The sequence below is a fragment of the Agelaius phoeniceus genome, chromosome 19 (genome assembly GCF_051311805.1).
Source record: "Agelaius phoeniceus isolate bAgePho1 chromosome 19, bAgePho1.hap1, whole genome shotgun sequence".
In the NCBI taxonomy this organism is placed as follows: Eukaryota; Metazoa; Chordata; class Aves; order Passeriformes; family Icteridae; genus Agelaius; species Agelaius phoeniceus.
In genome coordinates, this window is record NC_135283.1 from 12311522 (window position 1) to 12336294 (window position 24773).

The window sequence follows — 24773 nt, forward strand, 5'->3', positions numbered from 1 at the left end:
CCCGTGTTTTTCCCTATGACCTCACCTTCCCTTGGCTCCTGCTGGTGATTTTATGGCAGGGAAATGATTCTGCAGCCAAAGGAGAGCAGACCCAGGGCTCTCTTCCCCCCCAGCCCGGGTTTGTTTCTGCCCCAGGCACAGCTCAGGGACCGTGTGAGACGAGCTGGGAGCTCCGGTCAGGAACATGAGAGGCAGCAGCCAGAGGTTGAAACAATTCTCCCCCCCCAGGAACCAGCCCTGGACACAAAAGCTTTTCAGTTATCATCAGCATTTTGTAAGATTATATTAAAATAAACCTTCAGGCTCCATTTCCTGCTCTGGAGATCCCCCTGGCAGGATTATGAGGCACAAAAAACACTTCCCAGAAATCTCAACCAAGGCCGCACCAGGAATGTTTCCCCCCTGTTCTCACACAAACCCTGCACGCTGTAAAAGACTCAAAACAAGAAATGAGGCACTAAAATGGGAGCTGGGCCAGCTGCAGATCCCACAGTGAGGATTTTCCCTCTTTTCCCATTAGGAACAACCCTGTGGGTTGAAGAAGTGGAGTTGGAATCCTTCTGGGACCGATGGGATTTCACCTTTCCCACCTCACACAGCTCCTAAAGAAGCACATGGAGAACATCCCCCTGAGGTGGCACAGTGAAAATGAAGGATTTCAGGTAAAAGAACCAGGAAAAAGGGAAGCAGGAGCTCATCCATGGATGAGCAATCCCAGGAATCCAGCAGGGACACAAGCACGGAGCTGTTCCAGGGCTGGTTGACCATGCAAGACTAAACAAACCTGCTGAGGGAGAGCCAATAAATACCTGAAAAATAACTGGAATTCAATTAAAAGTTGGGATTGTTCAGCCTGGAAAAGAGAAAAGTCTGGAGAGACCTCAGAGCCCCTTCCAGGGCCTGAAGGGGCTCCAGGACAGCTGGAGAAGGACTGGGAACAAGGGATGGAGGGACAGGACACAGGGAATGGCTTTAAACTGACAGAAGGCAGGGAGGGATGGGATCTTGGGAATTGGGAATTCCTGGCTGGGATGGAATGGCTTCCACTGCCAGATATTGGGAATTGGGAATTCCTGGCTGGGATGGAATGGCTTCCACTGCCAGAGGGCAGGGAGGGATGGGATATTGGGAATTGGGAATTCCTGGCTGGGATGGAATGGCTTCCACTGCCAGAGGGCAGGGATGGATGGGATGTTGGGAATTGGGAATTCCTGGCTGGGATGGAATTCCCAGAGCAGCTGTGGCTGCTCCTGGATCCCTGGAAGTGCCCAAGGCCAGGCTGGACAGGACATGGAGCACCCTGGACAGTGGAAGGTGACCCTGCCCATGGCATGGTGGCACCAGATGGGATTTAAGGTCCCTCCCAAGCCAAACCATTCCAGGATTCTCCAAAATCTCCTCTCCAAACTCAATAACCCCGCACACAACATCTGCCCTGGCAACAGCACACCCTGAGCCCAAATCCCCTGCGCTCCCCAGGGCCAGGCTGGGGCTGGAAGGAGGAACCTGCAGGAGGGGATTGGGGCACGGGAACGCAGCGCCTCCAGGGGGATTTGGGGGCACGGGGGGGCTGCGAGGGGCCAGGGAGCATCGGGAGGCTGCAACTGTGGCGCGGCTGCCAAGGCCAACAAAGCCGCGCACGAAGAATAGAAGTCATTGAGTCGGTCTGCAGCTCGGGATTGCTGCCGTGCCGAGGGAGGGGCGTGTTATAAATGACCAAATCGTGAGCCAAAAGTGATCCAAAATTTAGCAAGGATTTATTAATTTGTCTTATTAAGTTCGGTCTTCGAAACCACCACAGCCAAAAAGAGAGCGTCAGGCCCAGGATCGGCACTGGGTGAACCTGGACCTGACCTCCCGAGTGTCAGCGTCTCCCCCGTTCACCCTCGCAAGTTTTTATACAGTTTATTCTGCCCGAGGCAAAGATGACAGAATTTTCTTTGTGTCTCTTCACATGCAGAGCTGTTGCTTTCCATGTGCAGAGGTGGACAAAAGCCTCGTCCAGGTGTGTCGTGGTTGTCAATCGACTCCGGAGGAGGAGCCGTGTATTCAGATGTATCAGGGTGCTGATAATCGCTTTCGGGTGGTCCCTGACAACTCAGGAAACCAGGGATCATCGTTCTGGAAGCTTCTATTCTTACGTTAAAGCGCCGATGTTTATCTTAACCAGATGTATATGAACAGGACACTGCTCCTGGCCAGGATGGTCAAAAGACATGGTTTGGATTTGACAATATTTTATACCGTACATTAATAGCATGAATTCTCACTGCCATATACTGCAGGCGGGAGGTGAAACCCATCCCTGTGTGCGGCTCGGGGTTGCTGCCGTGCCAGGGAAGGGAGGGAGGGAGGTGAAACCCATCCCTGAGTGCAGCTCGGGGTTGCTGCCGTGCTGAGGTGTGACCGTGCTCAAGGGGGCTCTGGGGTTGGGGAAGAGACGAGGATCTGACTCCATGTTTCAGAAGGCTTGATTCATTATTTCATGATATATATTACATTAAAAACTATACTAAAAGAATAGAAGAAAAGGTTTCATCAGAAGGCTGGCTAAGAATAGAACAGCAAAGAGTGATAACAAAGGTTTGTGGCTCGGGCTCTGTGTCCGAGCCAGCTGGGCTGTGATTGGCCATTAATTAGAAACATCCAAGATGGGCCAATCCCAGATGCACCTGTTGCATCCCACAGCAGCAGATAACCATTGCTTACATTTTGTTCCTGAGGCCTCTCAGCTTCTCAGGAGGAAAAATCCTGAGGAAAGGATTTTCCATAAAAGTTGTCTGGGACACCGAGGGAGGGGCGGGAGGTGCAATCCAGGAGGGATGTGGGAGGAAGGGGTTTGAAGCTTGGCAGAAAAGCAGCTAAGAAGCAAAGAGATCAACCAGCACCTGGCTCAACTGAATAACAAAGACAAGCCCGTGTCACTCCAAAAGCAAAGGGGAAAAAATCCCAAAAAAACTACCAAACAACAAATCAAACCTGCAAAATAAAAACACTGCAACAGGGCGGGAGGTGAAACCCATCCCTGTGTGCGGCTCGGGGCTGCTGCCGTGCCAGGGAAGGCTGAAGGGAGGGAGGGAGGGAGGTGCGATCCGTCCCTTCCCAGCGGTGACTCAGGTGCCGCGATCCGCCCCGGGCGCGCATCGCGCACGGCGAGCGGCTCCAGCCGCGGGGCTCATAATGGGATTATTGTTCCCTTTGCGTGCAAAGCCTCGCTCGGGGTTGCTGTCCCCGCCCTGCCCTGCAAACCGCAGCCGCCTGCGCCTTCCCAGCCCCCGGCACGGCACGGGCCGCCCGGCCCCGCTCGTTCCTGGCATCCCCGAGAGCCGTTCCTGGGCCCTGAGTCACCGCCGGCTGCTGGGGAGCACCGCGAGCAGCTGGGGGGAGACAGGGGACATCCGGCCCCATAGGGACCATCACAGGGGACATCCAGCCCCATAGGGACCATCCAGCCCCATAGGGACCATCGCAGGGGACATCCAACCCTACAGGGACCATCCAGCCCCATAGGGATCATCACAGGGGACATCCAGCCCTACAGGGACCATCCAGCCCCATAGGGATCATCACAGGGGACATCCAGCCCCATAGGGACCATCACAGGGGACATCCAGCCCTACAGGGACCATCCAGCCCCATAGGGACCATCACAGGGGACATCCAGCCCCATAGGGACCATCCAGCCCCACAGGGACCATCACAGGGGACATCCAGTCCCATGGGACCATCACAGGGGACCATCCAGCCCTATAGGGACCATCACAGGGGACATCCAACCCTACAGGGACCATCCAGCCCCACAGGGATCATCACAGGGGACATCCAGCCCTATAGGGACCATCCAGCCCCACAGGGACCATCCAGCCCCACAGGGGTCATCCAACCCTACAGGGACCATCACAGGGGACATCCAGTCCCATAGGGACCATCCAGCCCTACAGGGACCATCCAGCCCCACAGGGATCATCCAACCCTACAGGGACCATCACAGGGGACATCCAGCCCTACAGGGACCATCCAGCCCCACAGGGACCATCACGGGGTTCATCCAGTCCCATAGGGACCATCCAACCCCACAGGGACCATCACAGGAATCATCCAGTCCAGCCTCTGCCCAGACACCCCAAGAATCCCACCCTGGACCTGGGAGGGAAAAGGGAAAAAGGAAAAAGGGAAAGGGAAAAGGGAAAAGGGAAAAGGGAGAAGGGAAAAGGGAGAAGGGAAAAGGGAAAAGGGAGAAGGGAGAAGGGAAAAGGGGAAAGGGAGAAGGGAAAAGGGGAAAGGGAGAAGGGAGAAGGGAAAAGGGAAAAGGGAAAAGGAAAAAGGGAAAGGGAAAAGGGAAAAGGGAAAAGGGAGAAGGGAAAAGGGAGAAGGGAAAAGGGAAGGGCACTGCACACCCATGAATCCCCAGATGAACACAGGCCCTGCTCCCAGCTATCAGCAGCCTCCATCCTCCACTGGGCATCAATTCCAGCCCAGCTCATCCCTCCTGGCTCCAGAGGAGCTTCCCTGGGGATTCCTCCACCACCTCCTCAGCAGCCACCGATGGTGCCGGTCCCAGGCAGCCCCTCCATGGTTTGGCCTCTGAAACACAAAAAAAAAACAAAAACAAACCCAGAATAAAAGCAGAAAAATGCACCCAGCCCTGCATTCCTGGGCTTTTCCACAGCCACGGAGCTTGGCCAAGCCCTGGGAGCAGCAGCTCCTGCACAGGCAGCAGCAGAGCCTCCAGTGCCAAGCACAGCCACCCCCGGGGCTGGGAGGAACTGGGGGATTTCCCATTCTTTCCCCATTCTTTCCCCATTCTCTGGTCACCCCGTTAATCAGCAGGGCTTGGAAAACCCCAAAACGTCCAAAAAACAGCAGCAAAGGGGCCACAGATACAGGCTGGGGGTTGGGGTGGGAAAGGAGAAGGAAAAAGAAAATAGAGAAAAGAAAAAAGAAAGGAAAAGTAAAAGAGAGAAGAGAGAGGAAGGGAAGGGAAGGGAAGGGAAGGGAAGGGAAGGGAAGGGAAGGGAAGGGAAGGGAAGGGAAGGGAAGGGAAGGGAAGGGAAGGGAAGGGAAGGGAAGGGAAGGGAAGGGAAGGGAAGGGAAGGGAAGGGAAGGGAAGGAAAGGAAAGGAAAGGAAAGGAAAGGAAAGGAAAGGAAAGGAAAGGAAAGGAAAGGAAAGGAAAGGAAAGGAAAGGAAAGGAAAGGAAAGGAAAGGAAAGGAAAGGAAAGGAAAGGAAAGGAAAGGAAAGGAAAGGAAAGGAATTTATTTGGGGGTTTGAAGTTTTAACTGGAGAGGGGTCACAGCTTGAGTTTCCCTCCAACCACTCCTAAAATTTATTCTGATTTTAAGACCAAACTCAGGAATCTAAAGGTATTACTGAAAAATCAGTGTGTGGGGGGGAGAGATCCCCAGCTAGAATTTGATATTTTATGTGTGAGCAGCTCACAGGACATTTCCAACCCCTCCAAAGGCTGAATCTTCCCCTGGAAGGGGTGGAAAGGGGGGGATGAACCTTCCCTGTGCCCTGTGATCCAGGGGTTCCTCCCCTTTTCCATAGCAGGGACACGGGCTGGGGGCCCAGGGCCATCCCCAGGATCCCAAATCCCCTCTCCAGCCATGGGGTCCCACTCCCCCAGAGCCCATCTCCACATCCCTGGCCTTGGCTGGGTGTTTCTATCCCCTCTGCTCCCAAATTCCCCTTTTCCACGGCCATTTCTTGTCCCCAGGGGTAATTTCAGTCCTGGCCCTGTGGCAGCTTCCCCTCACCCCAAGGAATGGGGAGAATCATTTCATTTTCCTCCAGAGGACAAGCAGAAAAATGGGATTTTCCTCTGGGATTTCTGCCTCCCTGCCTGCCTGCTCCTTCCCAGGGCTCCATCCCCACCTGGCCTGGCTGCATCCAGGCAGGATTAAATGCTTGATTTGGCATTATCTCCCAGAAATCTGATTACAAGGCTGCCTCCAACTCTCCAATGGGTTTTTTTTTTGTACCAGCTGGCACCACACGCCGGGAATTAAACCAGGAAACGTCCCTGACAGGCTGGAGATCCCCAAGCATGGACATCCCAGAGGATTTGAAGGTTTTTAAGCTGGAGACCGAGAGCTCAGAGCTTTCCAGAGCCTCCCGTGTGGGTGGAATTAGGGAGAGCGCTGGGAATGGGGCTCTGGGAGGGCTCTGGTTCCCAGCTGTGGCAGATCCCTTCCCTGGCATGCAGGGACAGCTCTCACCTTTCCAAAAGAGGGCCTGACCCCCCCTGTTTATCCTGCCAAAGGCTGAATTCCCAAATTTCCCCCGTGCCTGGAGGGACCCAGCTCAGCCCCGCCGTTCCAGGGATGCACACCCAGGGTGAAACTGCCTCTCCTTGGCTTTTCCCTTCTTTTCCCAGCCCCAAGGAAGCTTTCCCAGCCAATAGAGGACCTTGGAAAGCCAGGAGCAGCGAGGCTGGAGAGAGGAAACCCAGCAGAGTGCAGGGAGGAGGAGCAAATCCCTGGGTTTATGGCATGGGAACAGCCCCGTGCAAACTCCATTTCCCAATTATTGAAAGCAATCACAGTTAAAAGGTCAAATCCATCAGCAAACAGGAGCTTTGGATCATCCAGAGGGACACACAAAGGAAATCCATCAAAAAAAAAAACAAAAAACCAACAAGGACTGAACAAAATGGAGAGCTCAGTTTATTCCAGCCTGTTCCCTTTGGGGGGACCAAAGGTGGGTCTGGAACGTCCCAGCCCCAGTTCCAGAGCAGCAGGAGGCAGCCAGGGGATGCAGGTGATGCCCAGGGGGGTTTGGGGAAGCAGGGACACGGGCTGGGGGCCCAGGGCCATCCCCAGGATCCCAAATCCCTCTCCAGCCGTGGGGTCACTCCCCCAGAGCCCATCTCCATGTCCCAGGCCGTGGCTGGGTGTTTCTGTCCCCTCTGCTTGGCCCTTTTCAGGGAGTTCTGATTGCTGGAAGCAGCAGCTGAAAGCCAGAATCCCTTGGAAGCCCAGACAGCTCCGCATGGAATTGCAGGGAAAACACTCAAATCCTCCTTTCCTGGGGTTTTTTCCCGTAGAAAACCCCAGAGCATTGGACACAGCACATTGGAGCAGTGCCCCTCTGAGACACATTCAGGAAAAAATGACATTTCCCTCTTGCAGAGATCCCAAGAAAATTCATCTTTATTTGCCTGGACCATCTCCATGCATCCAAACCAATTCCCTGCAGTGCTCCTGAGGAGCAGCAGGATGTGGGAGACCTGTGATCCCATGGCTCATCACAGTCCCAATGCCTTCAACCTTCCCAAAAAAGGGTGCAATTCCACACTCCATAAGGAGATTGCTCCATTTCAAGACCCCAGACCAGCCTCCACACGGGGCAGGGAATTCCCAACCTCTGGCAGAACAGAGAGGATCAGAATCCCAAATGCCTTTCCCCGGAGAAACCAGCCCAGCATCATCCACCGCCCCTTCCAAGAGGAAAAGCAAACCAGGATCTGGGAGGAGCCACCCATGTTTGTGCTTGGAAACCATCGCCAGGAGCTCAGAGGGGAGGGGGAGATACAAAATCAGAGGAAATCAACACCAAACCAGATCCCAAAGTTCTATGTACAGATCCAGTCCCGGGCCAAGGCGTGCGCGGCTCCCGATCCCGCGGCGCGGGCTCTGCTGTGTCCTCTGGGAATGCAGCCCTGCCCTAGCCCAGCCCCACATCCAGGGACATCATCACCACAAAGCCCAGGATGGACGTCCAGGATGCCAATTTCCCGTTGCCACTGCAGGGAGAGGGGACAGGGGAGTGTTGGGGCAGGGAATGCTGCTCGTGTCCCACCCCAGCCCCCATGATCCCAGCCCTCCTGCCCATGGGGAGGCAGCACAGCAACCCCACGGCTGCATCCTGAGCCCCCAGGATCCCAAACCCCATCCCCATGGGGTAACTTTCCCCTTTTCTCTCAGTTTGCCTCCTGGAGGATTCCCAGCCCTCCCATCCAGAGCCCATTTGCACTTCCCAGCCTTGGCTGGGTGTTTCCATCCCCTCTGCTCCCAAACTCCCATTTCCCACAGACCCTCCTTGTTCCCAGAGGTAACTGGGACCCCCCCATTCCCTGGCATGGGGAGGGACCACATGTCTGTATCCTGAGCCCCCAGGATCCCAAACCCCATCTCCAACCATGGGGTAACTTTCCCCTTTTCTCTCAGTTTGTGCCTGGAGGATTCCCAGCCCCTCCATCCAGAGCCCATCCCCACTCCGCAGCCTTGGCTGGTTGTTTCCATCCCTCTGCTCCCAAACTCCCCCTTGCCACGGACCCTCCCTGCTCCCAGGGGTAAGAGGGACCCTCCCACAGGTGAGGGGGGCCTCACCTGGTCTGTGCCTCGGGAATGATGTCGTCCATCACCACGTAGACCATGGCTCCAGCAGCGAATCCCAGCGCGTAGGGCAGCAGCGGCTCCGCCAGCACCACGGCCCAGGCGCCCAGGAGCCCGGCCAGGGGCTCCACCATCCCACTCAGCTGCCCATACCTGCCACAAAAACAGCCAGAACACGCCTGGAGAGCTGGAGCAGGGCTGGCACAGCCATCCCAAAGGGATCAGGGGCTCACATCTCCCCATCCCTGCTGCTCCCGGTGCCCGGGAGGAGTCAGACACTGCCACACCTGGCCAAGGCACCTGGATCATGGCAACAGGAAAGGGTTGGACATAACAATTTTGACCATTTCCCAGCTGAGTTTTCCAGGCAGGATCTAATTCCTGCCCCCAGCAGCTCTGTGGGATTTGGGGATCCAGCTCCAGGGCAGAGGGAACATTTGCAATCAGCACAACTCAGCCCCAAAGAGGACACCTGGCCCACTCCTCCAGGACACCACGTCCTGCCCACTCCTTTTCTTTCCCTCTAGGATTGTTCACACCTCTCTGGACCATGGGAAATCCTTTCTCAGCAGCAGCAATCCTGCTGCAAGTCCCAGCACTTAAGGAGGTGGGTGGGAGGAAAGGAAAACAAAATTTTGGAGCAGTTTGGGAGCCTCCCCCTCCCTCCCTCCATCCATCAGCAGAGCAGGGCAGGAGCAGGAACGCAGCTCCTGCTCCCAGGGTTTGTGCCCTTGGCTTTTGCACCTCAGGGAAAAGGGGGAAAATAGAGGTGGGGTTGAAATGCAGCCTGAAGGGAAAGAAAAATGATGTAAAAATTAAATAGTAGTAATAATAATAATAATAATAATAATAATAATAATAATAATAATAATGGCAGGGCAGGATCTGGAGCTCAGCACAGGCACTGGAATGGGATGTGGTGATGGTTGGGATCAGGGATTCAGGGCATGGGATTCAGGGATCATGGGATGTGGTGATTGCTGGGATCAGGGATTCATCCTTGGGATGTGATGGCTGATCAGGGATGCATCCCTGGGATGTGATGGTTGGGATCAGGGATGCATCCCCTGGGATGTGGTGATGGTTGGGATCAGGGATTCATCCCCTGGGATGTGATGGCTGATCAGGGATGCATCCCTGGGATGTGATGGCTGATCAGGGATGCATCCCTGGGATGTGGTGATTGCTGGGATCAGGGATGCATCCCTGGGATGTGATGGTTGGGATCAGGGATGCATCCCTGGGATGTGATGGTTGATCAGGGATGCATCCCTGGGATGTGATGGCTGATCAGGGATGCATCCCTGGGATCCAGGGGCTGGGATCTGGGCTTGGAGGGTGTGGAAGGAGCGGGACAGTGCTGGGGAGCTGCAGCACCCCCAGCAGCAGAGGGAACACAGCGGATCCAGAACGAGGGTGGATGTGGGGGCTCGGAGGCAGGAGGGGCTGGTGCAGGCTCCTTTCCCTGCAGCACAGGCAGAGCTCACCAGAAAGCTTTCCAGGTGGAAAATCCAGCGCCACGCAGGGGCAGGCTGACAGCCAGGCCCTCTGGGAAGTTCTGGATCCCAATCCCAATGGCTAAGTTCCTAAAAAAAGCACAAATAGATCCATTTGTTTATGTCAGGGGGGCAAAGCTCAGCCTGGGATGGGCTGCTGGGATAAAGGGACGGGATCAAGGATTCACTGGAAGAGCTCCCAGCCCCAGTGCCCAAATTTAACAGGATCCCAGCAAATTCCATCCCCCAAGAGCTGCAGAGCTTCCACCAGCTCCAGCACCAGCCCACGGAGCAGCAGGGAGCAGATGGAGGAGAGGAGATTTGTCCTGGGAGGGATTCCAGCCCAAGGATTCCTGGGAGCTGCAGCATTCCCAGTGCTGCACCTGGAGCAGCATTCCCAGGAAATGCAGCATTCCCAGGAGATGCAGCATTCCCAGGAGATGCAGCATTCCCAGTGCTGGACCTGGAGCAGCCCAGGTTTAAGGGGGCTCAGCTTCCTCCCTCCTGGGGGGCTCTGCCAGAGGGGCCCCAACAGCCACAGGGCTTTGCTTTCCCTCTTTTCTTGCTTTCCCTCTTTATTTTGCTTCCCCTCTTTTCTTGCTTTCCCTCTTTATTTTGCTTCCCCTCTTTATTTTGCTTTCCCTCTTTTTTTGCTTCCCCTCTTTATTTTGCTTTCCCTCTTTTTTTGCTTTCCCTCTTTTCCTCCTCTTGCATCCCATGGAAAGGGAACACTTGGAACCTCCGGGGTCAAACTCAGCAGAGGGGAGCGCAGGGCTGTCCATCAGTCACGGAATCCCAAAGTCCTGGAATGCTTTGGGTGGGGAGGGATTTTCAATCCCATCCCATTCCACCCCTTGCCATGGCAGGGACACCTCCACTGTCCCAGGCTGCTCCCAGCCCTGCCCAGCCCGGCCTTGGGCACTGCCAGGGACCCAGGGGCAGCCCCAGCTGCTCTGGGAATTCCATCCCAGGGCCTCCCCACCCTGCCAGGGAAGGATTTTGTCCTCATAGGGAAGAATTCCCTCCCTGAGCAGCTCCCACTGGGTTTCTGCTGGAGCTGTGCGTGGCTGGGGTTGGGGATTTTGGGGGAACATTTCAGGCACCAAATGGGGCATCCCAGGCTCCCCACACATCCCTGCTCCACCCCGGGAGCCTCTCCCCACCTTTGCTGGGCTCTGTTGGTGGCACTGGGGGACACCAAGAGTGGCACCACCCTGGGGGCTCTGAGTGACCCCAGAGAGACCCCAGAGCCTCTCCCAGCTCAGTTCCTGCTCCCTTTTTACACCCCCTCGTTTCCTATGAGTAAAATAAGCCCGGTGAGAAAAAACCTCCCTGGGTTGTTTGAACTTCTCCCAGGGTTTACAGAAGAGGGGAGGGCCAGGGGGAGAGGCTCTGGGTTTCCCTGGGCAGGACAGGCCCTCACAATCACAAACATTATTCCAGGCAGAGAGAGGGAGGATGGAGGGGGAAAACCATCCCTGCAGGAAAACACTGGAGCCGCTGTCTGGGCTCTGGGGCTTTTTTTTTTCCCCCTCCTTCCCTGGCTCAGCACAAAGCAGCTATTGCTGCTCCTGGCCACAACAAATTAGCAGGGAGGGAGCTGTGAATGGAGGGGTCTGTGTGGGAAGGGTGGGGAGCTCCCCCCCCATCCCGATCCCACCGGGAATTGGGACCCCCAGGCTGACCCCCGAGGGCGGGAGGAAGGGATGGAATGGGGGGAGATCCAGGAGAAACCATCAGGGGTTTGGCCCTGCTCTCCTTCCCACACACCCGCCAGGACAATCCATGTGGGCTCCCCAAAACCAGGAACAACACGAGGATAATCCATGTGGGCACCCCAAAACCAGGAACAACACCAGGACAATCCGTGTGGGCTCCCCAAAACCAGGAACAACACCAGGACAATCCGTGTGGGCACCCCAAAACCAGGAACAACACCAGGACAATCCGTGTGGGCTCCCCAAAACCAGGAACAACACCAGGACAATCCATGTGGGCTCCCCAAAACCGGGAACAACACCAGGACAATCCGTGTGGGCTCCCCAAAACCAGGAACAACACCAGGACAACCCATCTGGGCTCCCCAAAACCAGAACTCTCCAAAACCAGGAACAACACCAGGACAATCCATGTGGGCTCCTCAAAACCAGGAACAATACCAGGACAATCCATGTGGGTTTCCCAAAAGCAGGAATAACCCCCAGGACAATCCATGTGGGCTCCCTAAAACCAGGAATAACCCCAGGACAATCCATGTGGATTTCCCAAAACCAGAAACTCCCCAAAACCAGGAACAACCCCAGGACAATCCATGTGGGTTTCCCAAAACCATTCCCAGCCCTACAGCTGGGGCTGCCATGAAAGCCCAGCCCAGGACAGGATTTTATCCCTTTTCCCAGGACATGTGGGTGTTCCCGTGCTGTTCCCGTGCCGTTCCCGTGCTGTTCCCATGGTGTTCCCATGGTGTTCCCGTGCTGTTCCCGTGCTGTTCCCATGGTGTTCCCGTGGTGTTTCCCATGGTGTTCCCGTGCTGTTCCCGTGCTGTTCCCATGGTGTTCCCGTGGTGTTTCCCATGCTGTTCCCGTGTTGTTCCCGTGCTGTTCCCGTGCTGCTCCCGTGCTGTTCCCGTGGTGTTTCCCATGCTGTTCCCGTGCTGTTCCCGTGCTGTTCCCATGGTGTTCCCGTGGTGTTTCCCATGCTGTTCCCGTGTTGTTCCCGTGCTGTTCCCGTGCTGTTCCCATGGTGTTCCCGTGGTGTTTCCCATGCTGTTCCCGTGCTGTTCCCGTGCTGTTCCCGTGCTGTTCCCGTGCTGCTCCCGTGGTGTTTCCCATGCTGTTCCCGTGCTGTTCCCGTGCCGTTCCCGTGCCGTTCCCGTGCTGCTCCCGTGGTGTTTCCCATGCTGTTCCCATGCTGTTCCCGTGTTGTTCCCGTGCTGTTCCCATGGTGTTCCCGTGGTGTTTCCCATGGTGTTCCCGTGCTGTTCCCGTGCTGTTCCCGTGCTGCTCCCGTGCTGTTCCCGTGCTGTTCCCGTGGTGCAGCCTCCGTGAGGGACACACACAGAGCAGAGGCCACCAGGGACAGTGCGAGGCCACCTCTGGCCCTGCTCGTGGCGCTCCTTGGGGCAGGAGGGACCTGCTGGGCTCAGCACCACACTGGGAACGTCCCTGACATCTCCTGGCCCCCATTTCCTCCCTTTTCCCACAGGATCTGCTCAGCAGGCCCCATTCCCCAGGGACCACACATTCCCTGCCACCAGGGACACCCCAGGGAATGGGAATCCTCCCTGCCAAGGGAACACCTGAACATTCCTAATGCCTTCCTCAGGCCACTGCCCCAACGGGGCCACCCCTGTTCTGGCCAGGAGAAAGAAAAGGGAGGATTCACCTCCGGTGTTCCAAATAAATCCATCCCAAGGGATATTCCACCCCAAGGGACATCCCATTTCAAGAGATCCGCCATCCCAAGGGATATCCTGTCCCAAGGGACACTCCATCCCAAAGGATACACCCATCCCAAAGGATGTCATGTCCCAAGGGATATTCCTGTCTCAAATGATACTCCATCCCAAGGGATACTCTCATCCCAAGGGATACCCCATCCCAAATGATACTCAGTCCCAACGGAACCTCCATCCCAAGGGATATCCCATCCCAAAGGATGCTCAGAACCAAGGGGTAGACCATCCCTAGGGACAGCCCATCCATAGGGATATCATGTCCCAAAGGACATCCCATCCCAGTGGATATTCTGTCCCAAGGGATAGCCCATCCAAATGGATAGCCTGTCCCAAAGGACATACCATCCAAAGGGATATTCTGTCCCAAGGGATAGCCCAATCCCAAGGTATTCTCCCATCCCAAGAGATGTGGCATCCCAAAGGACATTTCCATCCCAAAGGACAGCACATCCAAAGGGGTAGCCCTGTCCCAAGGGCCATCCTGTCCCAAAGGATATCCCATCCCAAGGGATATTCCCATCCTGAGGAATACTCCATGCCAAGGAATGTTCCCATCCCAAGGGACACTCCATCCCATCCCAGGGCCGTGCCTCGGCTCACACCTTCCCCCGCAGCAGCAGCAGCAGCAGCCCCGGGGCGGGCAGGAGCAATCAAAGCCGCATTGTGTCATTGTGTCTGTCATTGTGCCATTGTGTCCAGGGGAACAAAGGCGCCTTTTGACGGGAATAGGTGCGGATCCTTGGAAGGCTTCCCCGGGCTGCTGCAGCGGGGAATACATTGTTAAAAACACAGCACGGAGACACAGCCCGGGGACACGGGGGGGACACGGCCGTGAGCCACCAAAACCCGCGGGGCGAAGGGTTTGGGGTCTCCAAAGAGAGGAGAAGAAAGGTGGGGTACAGGGTACAAAGGGGGGGACTCAGCTCCCGTCTGGTCGGATTTTTGCCACCCCTGGAGGTGCCCAAGGATGCGGCACTCGGTGCTCTGGGCTGGTGACAAGGTGGGGATCAGGCACAGGCTGGGCTGAGTGACCTTGGAGAGCTTTTCCAGCCTCGGTGATCCTGGGATTCTGTGGATGGGGCGGGACAAGCTGCAGCTCATCCCCAGCCTAAGCACATCCAGGGAAAATCACACCCGACTCTGCCTGGGGATGCGCCAGAGCGTCCCCAGGCTCTGTCACCAGCACAGAAATGGCACCTGGGTGACCCCTCCAGTGGGCACAACAGCCTCCATGTCCTTGGAAGCATCAAGGACCCAACACACACTGGATGCGTTGCCCTTCCCAGCTCTGCCTCCACCTCCCTGTCTGTAGAACCAGGGTGGTGACAGCCACGGGATGGCCACGTCCCCCAGAACTGCCCCAAACCAGGCACAGAACCCCCGGCACCCACAGGTGAGCTCTGCCCTGCCCTTGGCTCACCCTGCCACGCAGCAGAGCCCAGGTTTTGGGAAGAAAAGGTGAATCCATGCCCTGCTGCTGGGGTTCCCCATGGAACATCCCAGGCTGGAGCTCCTACCCCCCTCTGCTGCCAACTGCTCCGGCACCACGCTGAGAAACTCCAAGTTCACTTGCAAAAAAAAAAAAAAGTTGGCATCTCTGCATATTTGCAAGGTCAAGGCACAGAAAGCCTTCTATAAGCCTAAAGCCTTGTTTTCAAGGGCCTATTCTTTGAGGGAGTGATTATGAAAGCAGGCTACATATTCTTAACAAGCCCCTTTTCACTCGGGCTTTCAGTTCCCCGCAGTGGAGAATGTGCATGTGTATTCTTGCATGGCAGCCCTTCCATACTGTTGGGATTGTTATCGGGCCCTGAAAGGCCCGATTGTTTGTGGCTGCTGCGATTACATCACGGCTGCCCCCGGGCCGCCCGCCGAGGTGTTTGATCAGGGCTGCAGGTGGGAAGGAGCTCACGGGGCCCTTTCCCCAGACCTGCCCTACCTGTTGGACCCTGTTCCAAACAGCTGCTGCCCTGTTAAACCCTGTTCTACACAGCTGCTCCTTCCCTGTTCTCCCCTGTTAAACCCTGTTCCACAGAGCTTCTCCTTCCTTCTGCTCCCCTGTTAAACCCTGTTCCACAGAGCTTCTCCTTCCTTCTGCTCCCCTCTTAAACCCTGTTCCACACAGCTGTTCCTCAGTTAAACCCTGTTCCACAGAGCTGCTCCTCTGTTAAACCCCGTTCCACACAGGGTTTAACACCCAGCTTCTCCTTCCTTCTGCTCTCCTGTTAAACCCTGCTCCACACAGCTGTTCCTTCCTTGTTCGCTCCTGTTAGACCCTGTTCCACAGAGCTGCTCCTTCCCTGTTCTCCCCTGTTGGACCCTGTTCCACAGAGCTTCTTCTTCCCTCTACTCCCCTGTTAGACTCTGTTCTACACAGGGTTTAACACACAGCTGCTCCTTCATTCTGCTCTCCTGTTAGACCTTGTTCCACACAGCTGCTCCTCTGTTCTCCCCTGTTCCACACAGCTGCTCCCTCTCTCTGCTCCTTCCCTGCCCTCCCCTGTCCCACAGAGGGTTTAACACACAGTTTCTCCTTCCCTCTGCTCTCCTGTTAAACCCTGTTCCACCCAGCTGCTCCTTTCCCCAGCTAAACCCTGTTCCACACAGCTTCTCCTTCCCTGTTCTCCTCTGTTAAACCCTGTTCCACACAGCTGTTCCTCAGTTAAACCCTGCTCCACAGAGCTGCTTCTCTGTTAAACCCTGTTCCACACAGCTGCTCCTTCCCTGTTCTCCCCTCTTAAATCCTGTTCCACACAGTTTCTCCTTCCCTCTATTCCCCTGTTAGACCCTGTTCCACACAGCTGCTGCCCTGTTAAACCCTGCTCCGCAGAGCTTCTCCCCTGTTAAACCCTGCTCTACACAGCTTCTCCTTCCTTCTGCTCTCCTGTTAAACCCTGTTCCACAGAGCTGTTCCTTCCTTGTTCGCCCCTGTTAGACCCTGTTCCACAGAGCTGTTCCTTCTCTGTTCTCCCCTCTTAAACCCTGTTCCACAGAGCTTCTCCTCCCCTCTATTCCCCTGTTAGACCCTGTTCCACACAGGGTTTAACACCCAGCTGCTCCTTCCCTCTGCTCTCCTCTTAAACCCTGTTCCACACAGCTTCTCCTCAGTTAAACCATGCTCCACACAGAGCTGCTCCTCTGTTAAACCCTGTTCCACAGAGCTTCTACTTCCCTCTATTCCCCTGTTAGACCCTGTTCCACACAGGGTTTAACACCCAGCTTCTCCTTCCTTCTGCTCCCCTGTTAAACCCTGTTCCACACAGCTGTTCCTTCCCTGTTCTCCCCTCTTAAACCCTGTTCCACAGAGCTTCTACTTCCCTCTACTCCCCTGTTAAACCCTGTTCCACACAGCTGCTCCTCTGTTAAACCCTGTTCCACACATCTGCTCCCCTGTTAAACCCTGTTCCACCCAGCTGCCCCTTCCCTCTGCTCCCCTGTTAAACCCTGTTCCACTGAGGTTCTCCTCAGTTAAACCCTGCTCCACAGAGCCGTTCCTTCCCTGTTCTCCCCAGGGATTTAAAATGAGGGTTTATCCCTGATAAACCAGTGATTAATGCCAAAATCAGGGATGTGTGATAACCCAGGGATGTGTGATAACCCAAGGATGTGTGATAAATCTGGGATATGTGGTAAATCTGGGATATGTGGTAAATCTGGGATATGTGATAAATCTGGGATGTGTGATAAAACCTGGGATTAGTGATAAGGCCAGGGTTTAATGCCAGAATCAGGGATGCAAAACGAGGATTTATCCTGATAACCCAGGGATGTGTGATAAAAAGAGGGATGTGTGGTAACCCAGGGATGTGTGATAAATCTGGGATATGTGATAAAACCAGGGATGTGTGATAAATCTGGGATGTGAGATAAGAGCTGGGATTAGTGATAAAGCCAGGGTTTAATGCCAGGATCAGGGATGCAAAACGAGGATTTATCCTGATAACCCAGGGATGATTTCCCTCCCCTCTGTCAGGCCAGGGTGCAGCTCAGGGCCCCCTCCTCACCCCAGAGCTGAGCTGGGAGAGCCCCCAGGGCCAGCCCAGCCCTGCAGGCACCTCCCAGCTCCCCAGGGAACACCCCCAGGCCAGGCTGATGATTAAAAGGGGATTAAAAGGTGATTAATGAGCATCTTCATCTTCCCCCTGTTCCGGACCCAGGGCTGGGCTTGGCTCTGCTCCCCTTCCTGGGATACAGGAAAGGTGGGGGGAGATTTGGGATTTGAGAGGGGAAGATTTGGGAGATGCAGATTCAGGAGATGCAGATTCAGGATTTGGGAGATGCTGATTTGGGATTTGGGAGATGCAGATTTGGGAGATGCTGATTTGGGATTTGGGAGATGCTGATTCGGGATTTGGGAGATGCAGATTTGGGAGATGCAGATTTGGGATTTGGGAGATGCAGATTCAGGATTTGGGAGATGCAGATTTGGGAGATGCAGATTCAGGATTTGGGAGATGCAGATTTGGGAGATGCAGATTTGGGATTTGGGAGATGCAGATTTGGGAGATGCAGATTCAGGATTTGGGAGGGGCAGATTTGGGAGATGCAGATTCAGGATTTGGGAGATGCAGATTTGGGATTTGGGAGATGCAGATTCCAGCTCGGGGGCATTTCCTAGGGGTGTTCCTGCTCTGCCAGAGGTGGCTCCAGCCCCTCCTGAGGATCTTTGCTCTCTCTGAGCTCCTCTGGGTCCATCCCCAGCAGAGCCAGACCTGTGAGTGTGCGAGGGAAAACCCCACAGTGCCACAATGACTCCATTCATCCCCAGGGAACACAGCTGAACATTTTTGCCTGGTTTCAATCTCCCTACATTCATCAAACAATTTTTTTTCTTTTTTTTTGTGTTTTTCCCCACAGACACAGCGTGGGAGGCACAGGCTGTCCCATGGAATAACATTTTCCAAGCCCTGCTCAAAGGCTGCCCTGTCAGCCCAGGGCTCCTCTGCTCTCTGTTGCACCAGAGCTGGACAGGAAACAATCCCTGGGCACAGCAGATCCAAACAAGGCCAGCATGAATGGGAACCATTGTGCTGGGCTGCAGGAAGCATCCCCAGCTCCATCCAGGGGGGGACATTTCTGTTCCCATCCCTCCCCTGCTCCTTTCCCCTCCGTCCCAACAGGGATTTCAGGCAGGAAATTGAGGATGGGGCTGGGATGGTCCATGGGAACCCAGGGCAGGCTGAGCTGGGCACCCCCAGGTTTACTCTGCTCCATAATAAAAGTGAATTTCCATGAATTTCCAGGTTAACTCTGCTCCATAAAAAAAGTGAATTTCCATGAATTTCCAGGTTAACTCTGCTCCACAATAAAAGTGAATTTCCAGGTTAACTCTGCTCCCTAATAAAAGTGAATTTCCAGGTTAACTCTGCTCCCTAATAAAAGTGAATTTCCAGGTTAACTCTGCTCCACAATAAAAGTGAATTTCCAGGTTAACTCTGCTCCCTAAAAAAAGCGAATTTCCAGGTTAACTCTGCTCCTTAATAAAAGTGAATTTCCATGAATTTCCAGGTTAACTCTGCTCCCTAATAAAAGGGAATTTCCAGGTTAACTCTGCTCCATAATAAAAGTGAATTTCCAGGTTAACTCTGCTCCATAGTAAAAGTGAATTTCCAGGTTAACTCTGCTCCACAATAAAAGGGAATTTCCCCTTTCCCTGCACCCACAGAGAGCCAGGATGAGCTCTGGAGCAAACCTGTTCCAATTGGAAATGGAAAGAATTTTTAGAACTTTGGGGTTGTAAATTAAAGCAGCTTGAAATTAAATACAAGATTTGATCTGAGACCTTAGAAAAGGCCTCGAATTAGATTTGGGAGGTGCAGATTCGGGATTTGGGAGATGCAGATTTAGGATTTGGGAGATGCAGATCCAGGATTTGGGAGATGCGGATTCAGGATTTGACGGGTGCTGATTTGGGATTTGGAAGGGGAAGATTTGGGATTTTGGAGGGGCAGATTCAGGATTTGGGAAATGAAGATTTGAGATTTGGGAGATGCAGATTCAGGAGGAGGAATGCCAGGACTCAGGGACACCAGGATGCCAGGAGGACCAGGAGTCTTCCCTGCCACCAGTTCTGGAACCCCATGGATTTGGGAGGGGCAGATTTGGGAGCAGGGATGCCAGGACTCAGGGAATGGATACGAGGATGCCAGGAGGACCAGGAGTCTTCCCTGCCACCAGTTCCAGAATCCCGTGGATTTGGGAGGGGCAGATTCGGGATCAGGAAGGGGCAGATTCAGCATTAGGGAGGGGCAGATTCGGGATTTGGGAGGTGCAGATCCAGCATTAGGGAGGGGCAGATTCAGGATTTGCCTGTCCCCTCTGTGTCCCCTTTCCAAACCCCTTTCCTGCTCCAGCAGCTCCAGCCCCACCTGGCTCCTGTCACAGCAGCCCCCAAGGAGGGAGGGCAGGGCAGGGCAGGGCAGGGAGGCTCCGGGTCCCTCCCGCGCCGCTCAGGAGGAGCCGGAGCAGCTTTCCCCAGCCAGGGCTGCCCTTCCCTTGCCCTTCCTGCCTGGAGGGCGGCCAGGAGCAGCTCCTGCCCTCCCCATTCCCCATTCCCGGACGGAACCTTCCCCTGCTGGCCACTCCCGCCCTGCCCTGGCGCTGTCCCCTCTCCTGTCCCCTCTGCACTTTGTCCTGAGCTGTTCCCACCCTCTGGGAATTCCCAACATTCCCAGCCCTGCAGGCAGCGGGGGATGGGAACAGCTCAGCCCCCACGCAAAACACCCCAAAAGGGGCACCTGGCACCGCCCCGGCTGCTCCAAACCCCGTTCCAGGGATGGGGCAGCCACAGCTTCCCCGGCAGTTCCATCCCCGCCTCTCACAGGAACAATTCCTTCCCAGTGTCCCACCCAGTCCTGCCCTCTGGCACTGGGGAGCCGTTCCCATTCCTGTTCCCATCCCCATTCCTGTTCTCATTCCCATTCCTGTTCCCATTCCCATCCCCATTATGGTTCCCGTTCCCATTCCTGTTCCCATTCCCATTCCTGTTCCCATTCCCATTCCTGCTCCCGTTCCCATCCCCATTCTGGTTCCCATTCCCATTCCTGTTACCATTCTCATCCCCATTCCTGTTCCCATTCCTATTCCCATTCCCATTCTGGTTCCCGTTCCCATTCCTGTTCCCATTCCCATTCCTGTTCCCATTCCCATTCCTGCTCCCGTTCCCATCCCCATTCTGGTTCCCATTCCCATTCCTGTTACCATTCTCATCCCCATTCCTGTTCCCATTCCTATTCCCATTCCCATTCTGGTTCCCGTTCCCATTCTTGTTCCCGTTCCCATTCCCAATCCTATTCTGGTTCCCATCCCAATTCTGGTTCCCATTCCCATTCCCGTTCCCATTCCTGTTCCCGTTCCCATTCCCAATCCTATTCTGGTTCCCATCCCCATTCCTGTTCCCATTCCCATCCCCATCCCCATTCTGGTTCCCATTCCCATCCCCATTCCCATTCCTGTTCCCATTCCCAATCCTATTCTGGTTCCCATTCCCATTCCCATTCCCATCCCCATTCTGGTCCCCATTCCCTTTCCTGTTCCTGTTCCCATCCCCGTTCCCTATTCCTGTTCCCTATCTCATTCCCATCCCTGTCCCCGTTCCCTACCTCATTCCCATCCCCTTTCCTGTTCCCGTCCCCATCCCCATTCCCAGGCATGGCCTCTCCGTGTGTTCCCCCCACGTCTGAGAATCCCGGCCGGGGGCTCCGATCCAGCTGCAGCTCCCGGAGGATCCCGGGCGCAGGAGCGGAGCTGAACACCCGGTGGCAGCAAAGAAACGCGCAGGAGAATCCCGGGACAGGGGCGGGACAGGGGAATCCCGGGATCCTGGATGAGCTGGGATGATGGGCAGGATGGGGAATCCCAGGATCCTGGATTATGGACAGGATGAGAAATCCCAGGATCCTGGGCAGGAACGAGAACCTCTGGATCCTGGATGAGCTGGGATGATGGGCAGGATGGGGAATCCCAGGATCCTGGGCAGGATGGGGAACCCCAGGACCCTCCCAGATCCCAGGGATTGCCAGGATGCCTGAGCTGATCCAGCACATCAAAAATCTCCTTTTGTTGCAGCTCTGCTGCCTTTGTGAGGAGCCTTTTATGGCCAGAGCTGAGGGGAGCAGGGAGTAAAGCTGGAGGATCCTGCTCTCTACTCCAGGGAGTAAAGCTGGAGGATCCTGCTCTTCTCCCTGGGGTCTGGGATGGGACAGGGAATGGGAATGGAAGGTTTGGGATGTGTCTTTGTAGGGCACAGCTTGAGCCTGGACAGAGAAAGGGCTGGACAGCCTGGATGGACCCAAAAATATGCCTGGAGAGGTCAAAAATCTGCCCAGATGGACCCTAAATGAGCCTGGATGGACCCAAAAGTCTGCCTGGATGGATCCAAAATCACCCTGGATGGATCCAAATCTGCGTGGATGGATCCAAATCAGCCTGGCTGGACCCCACAGATCCTTCAGCAGGAACCATGGCATAGTTTGGGATGGAAGGAACCTCAAAGATCCACCCATGGTTCCCTCCCCAGCTGCCCCAGCCTGGCCTGGGAGCTGCAGGGAGCCAGGGCCGTCCCCACCCTCCCAGGCAGGGATTTCTCCCTGGAGCCGATCCCGCTCTCCCGGTGCGAATTCCAGGGAAAAGCCGAGCCCAGGCAGAGCCCGGCGGGAGCTGCCGTTCGCAGGGCGGCCACCGAGAGGTGCCGGCAGCCCCTGCAGAGCCTCGGCAGCAGCTCCGGCCCAGCCCCGGGCCCATCATCCCTTCCTCCAGGTTTATCATCCCTTCCTCCCCTTCCTCCGGGCCCATCATCCCTTCCTCCTCTTCCTCCAGGTTTATCATCCCTTCCTCCAGGTTTATCATCCCTTCCTCCTGTTTCTTCAGGTTCATTTTCCCTTCCTCCTCTTCCTCCAGGTTTATCATCCCTTCCTCTTGTTCCTCCAGGTTTATTTTCCCTTCCTCCCATTTTTTCCAGCTCCGCTTCAGGTTCATTTTCCCTTCCTCCTGTTTCTCCAGATTTATTTCCCTTTCCTCCCATTTCTCCCAGTTTATTTCCCTTTCCTCCCAGTTCTCTGGGTTTATTTCCCCTTCCTCCCATTTCTCCAGCACAGCTCCAGGTTTATTTTCCCTTCCTCCCATTTCTCCAGGTTTATTTCCCCTTCCTCCCATTTCTCCAGGTTTATTTCCCTTTCCTCCCATTTCTCCAGGTTTATTTCCGCTTCCTCCCATTTCTCCAGATTTATTTCCCCTTCCTCCTGTTTCTCCAGGTTTATTTCCCCTTCTTCCCATTTCTCCAGCTCTGCTCCACGTTCATTATCCTTTCCTCCCATTTCTCCAGCTCCACTCCAGGTTTATCATCCCTTCCTCTTGTTTCTCCATCTCTGCTCCAGGTTTATTTTCCCTTCCTCCCATTTCTCCAGGTCCATTTTCCCTTCCTCCAATTTCTCCAGATTTATTTCCCTTTCTTCCCATTTCTCCAGGTTTATTTCCCCTTCCTCCCATTTTTCCCAGTTTATTTCCCTTCCTCCCGTTTCTCCCAGTTTATTTCCCCTTCCTCCCATTTCTCCCAGTTTATTTCCCCTTCCTCCCATTTCTCCCAGTTTATTTCCCCTTCCTCCCATTTCTCCCAGTTTATTTCCCTTTCCTCCCATTTCTCCAGGTTTATTTCCCCTTCCTCCCATTTCCCCAGCTCTGCTCCACGTTCATTATCCTTTCCTCCCATTTTTCCCAGCTCCCCTCCAGGTTTATTTTCCCTTTAGCAGGAGAAGGGGGTGGATGAACACCCCAAAATCCCTGGGTGCGCCTCCTGAGGGCCAGCAGCACCCACGGGGACACTCAGCTGCCTCTCCCCAGGGATCCCAGAGGGGCACACAGAAAGCAGGACCAGCTCTTACCTGGCACTCTGGAATGTGGCAGACTGGGACTTCCCAACAGCTCCAAAGCCAACTCCCACTGCCAGGCCCTCTGAAACACAGGGAAACACCAGTAAGGACCAGTGAGGTGCAGCCCCATGTGGTGGTGCTGGTGTTTGTCCAGGATGAGGGAGGAGAGGAGAACCTTGGCTCCATGTTTCTGAAGGCTGATTTATTATTTTGTGATATATATTATATTAAAAGAAAATTATATATTAAAACTATACTGAAAGAAGGGAAGGGAAAGGGAAAAGGATAAAAAAAATCTTGTGATTGACCAGAGAGTCTGGGCCAGCTGGGCTGTGATTGGCCATGAATTAGAAACAACCCCATGAGACCAATCCCAGAGGCACCACAGCAGAGATAATAATCAATGCTGCTTTTCTTTCCCTCTGAGGCCTCCCAGCCTCTCAGGAGAATCCCACCCAGCACTGCCCACCCTGAACCCAGCACAGGGAGGAGGTTCTGGATGGATGAGTGCAAAGAAAGGGAAAAGACCCCAGTCCCCAGCAGCTGGAATGGGATTTCCCCAGGGAGCCAAGCAGCTCCAAGAGGCTCAGGCCCAGCAGAGCTGGGTGGATTCCAGACCAAGCAAAGCCCAGCTCATCCCAGGAACCCACCAGGAGCTGGGCTGGACCAGGACCGGGTCCCAGCAGGGCCCCCTCCTCATTGTGTGCCCCAAAACCAGCACAGCACCTGCAGGGACAGGCCCCAAAGGAGCCCAAATCCCACCGGAAAATCCCTGCCTTGCAGATTATTGTACGTTACAGCTAATCCCATCATTTTAAATGTGGCTAATCCCATCATTTTAAATACAGTTAATCCCATAAACCCCAAGGAAAACAGCTGGAAAGCCTTCCCAGGAAAAAAAAAATATTTTCAGAAAGCACCAAAGCCTCGGGGTTTTTTTTCCCCTTTGGTTTAAAATTCCAATGTTTGGGGTTTAAAACCCCCATTTTTGGGATTTAAACCCCCCATTTTTGGGGTTTAAAATCCCCATTTTTGGGGGTTTTTTTCAGCCTGGTGGCCTCGTTCCCCTCCCAGCAGGGACAGGCTCCAAAGCACAAGGAAACCCAAATTCCATGAGGAAAATCCCTGCCTTGCAGATTATTGTACGTTACAGCTAATCCCATAATTTTAAATGCAGCTAATCCCATCATTTTAAATACAGTTAATCCCATAAACCCCAAGGAAAACAGCTGAAAAGCCTTCCCAGAAAAAAAAAAATTATTTTCAGAAAGCACCAAAGCCTCAGTATTTTTTTCCCTTTGGTTTAAAATTCCAATTTTTGGGGTTTAAACCCCCCATTTTGGGGTTCAAAATCCCCATTTTTGGGGCTTTAAACCCCTCATCTTTGGGGTTTAAAATCCCCATTTTTGGGGGTTTAAAGTTCCCATTTTTGAGGTTTAAATCCCCCATTTTTGGGGTTTAAAACCCTCATTTTTAGGGTTTTAAATCCCCATTTTTGGAGTTTAAAATCCCCATTTTGGGGGTTTAAAAATCTCTATTTTGGGGGGTTTAAAAATCTCCAATTTTGGGGGTTTAAAATCTCTATTTTTGGGGGTTTAAAAATCTCTATTTTTGGG

General features: G+C 54.3%; 1 protein-coding gene across 5 annotated transcripts in view; it reads right to left on the reverse strand.

Annotated features, from left to right (window-relative positions):
- Nucleotides 1-7135: 7135 nt before the first annotated feature.
- SLC39A11 (solute carrier family 39 member 11) overlaps nucleotides 7136-24773 on the reverse strand; it is a 75440-nt gene continuing 57802 nt past the window's right edge. For all 5 annotated transcript variants that reach the window (XM_054644976.2, XM_054644975.2, XM_077188277.1 and 2 more), the window contains exons 7-10: nucleotides 23170-23239; nucleotides 9826-9924; nucleotides 8333-8491; nucleotides 7136-7746 (exon numbers count right to left, since the gene is read on the reverse strand). In XM_054644976.2, coding sequence (XP_054500951.2) covers nucleotides 7668-7746; nucleotides 8333-8491; nucleotides 9826-9924; nucleotides 23170-23239 — 407 coding nt within the window. In that variant the 3' untranslated portion in view covers nucleotides 7136-7667. The remainder of the gene's footprint in view (nucleotides 7747-8332; nucleotides 8492-9825; nucleotides 9925-23169; nucleotides 23240-24773) is intronic.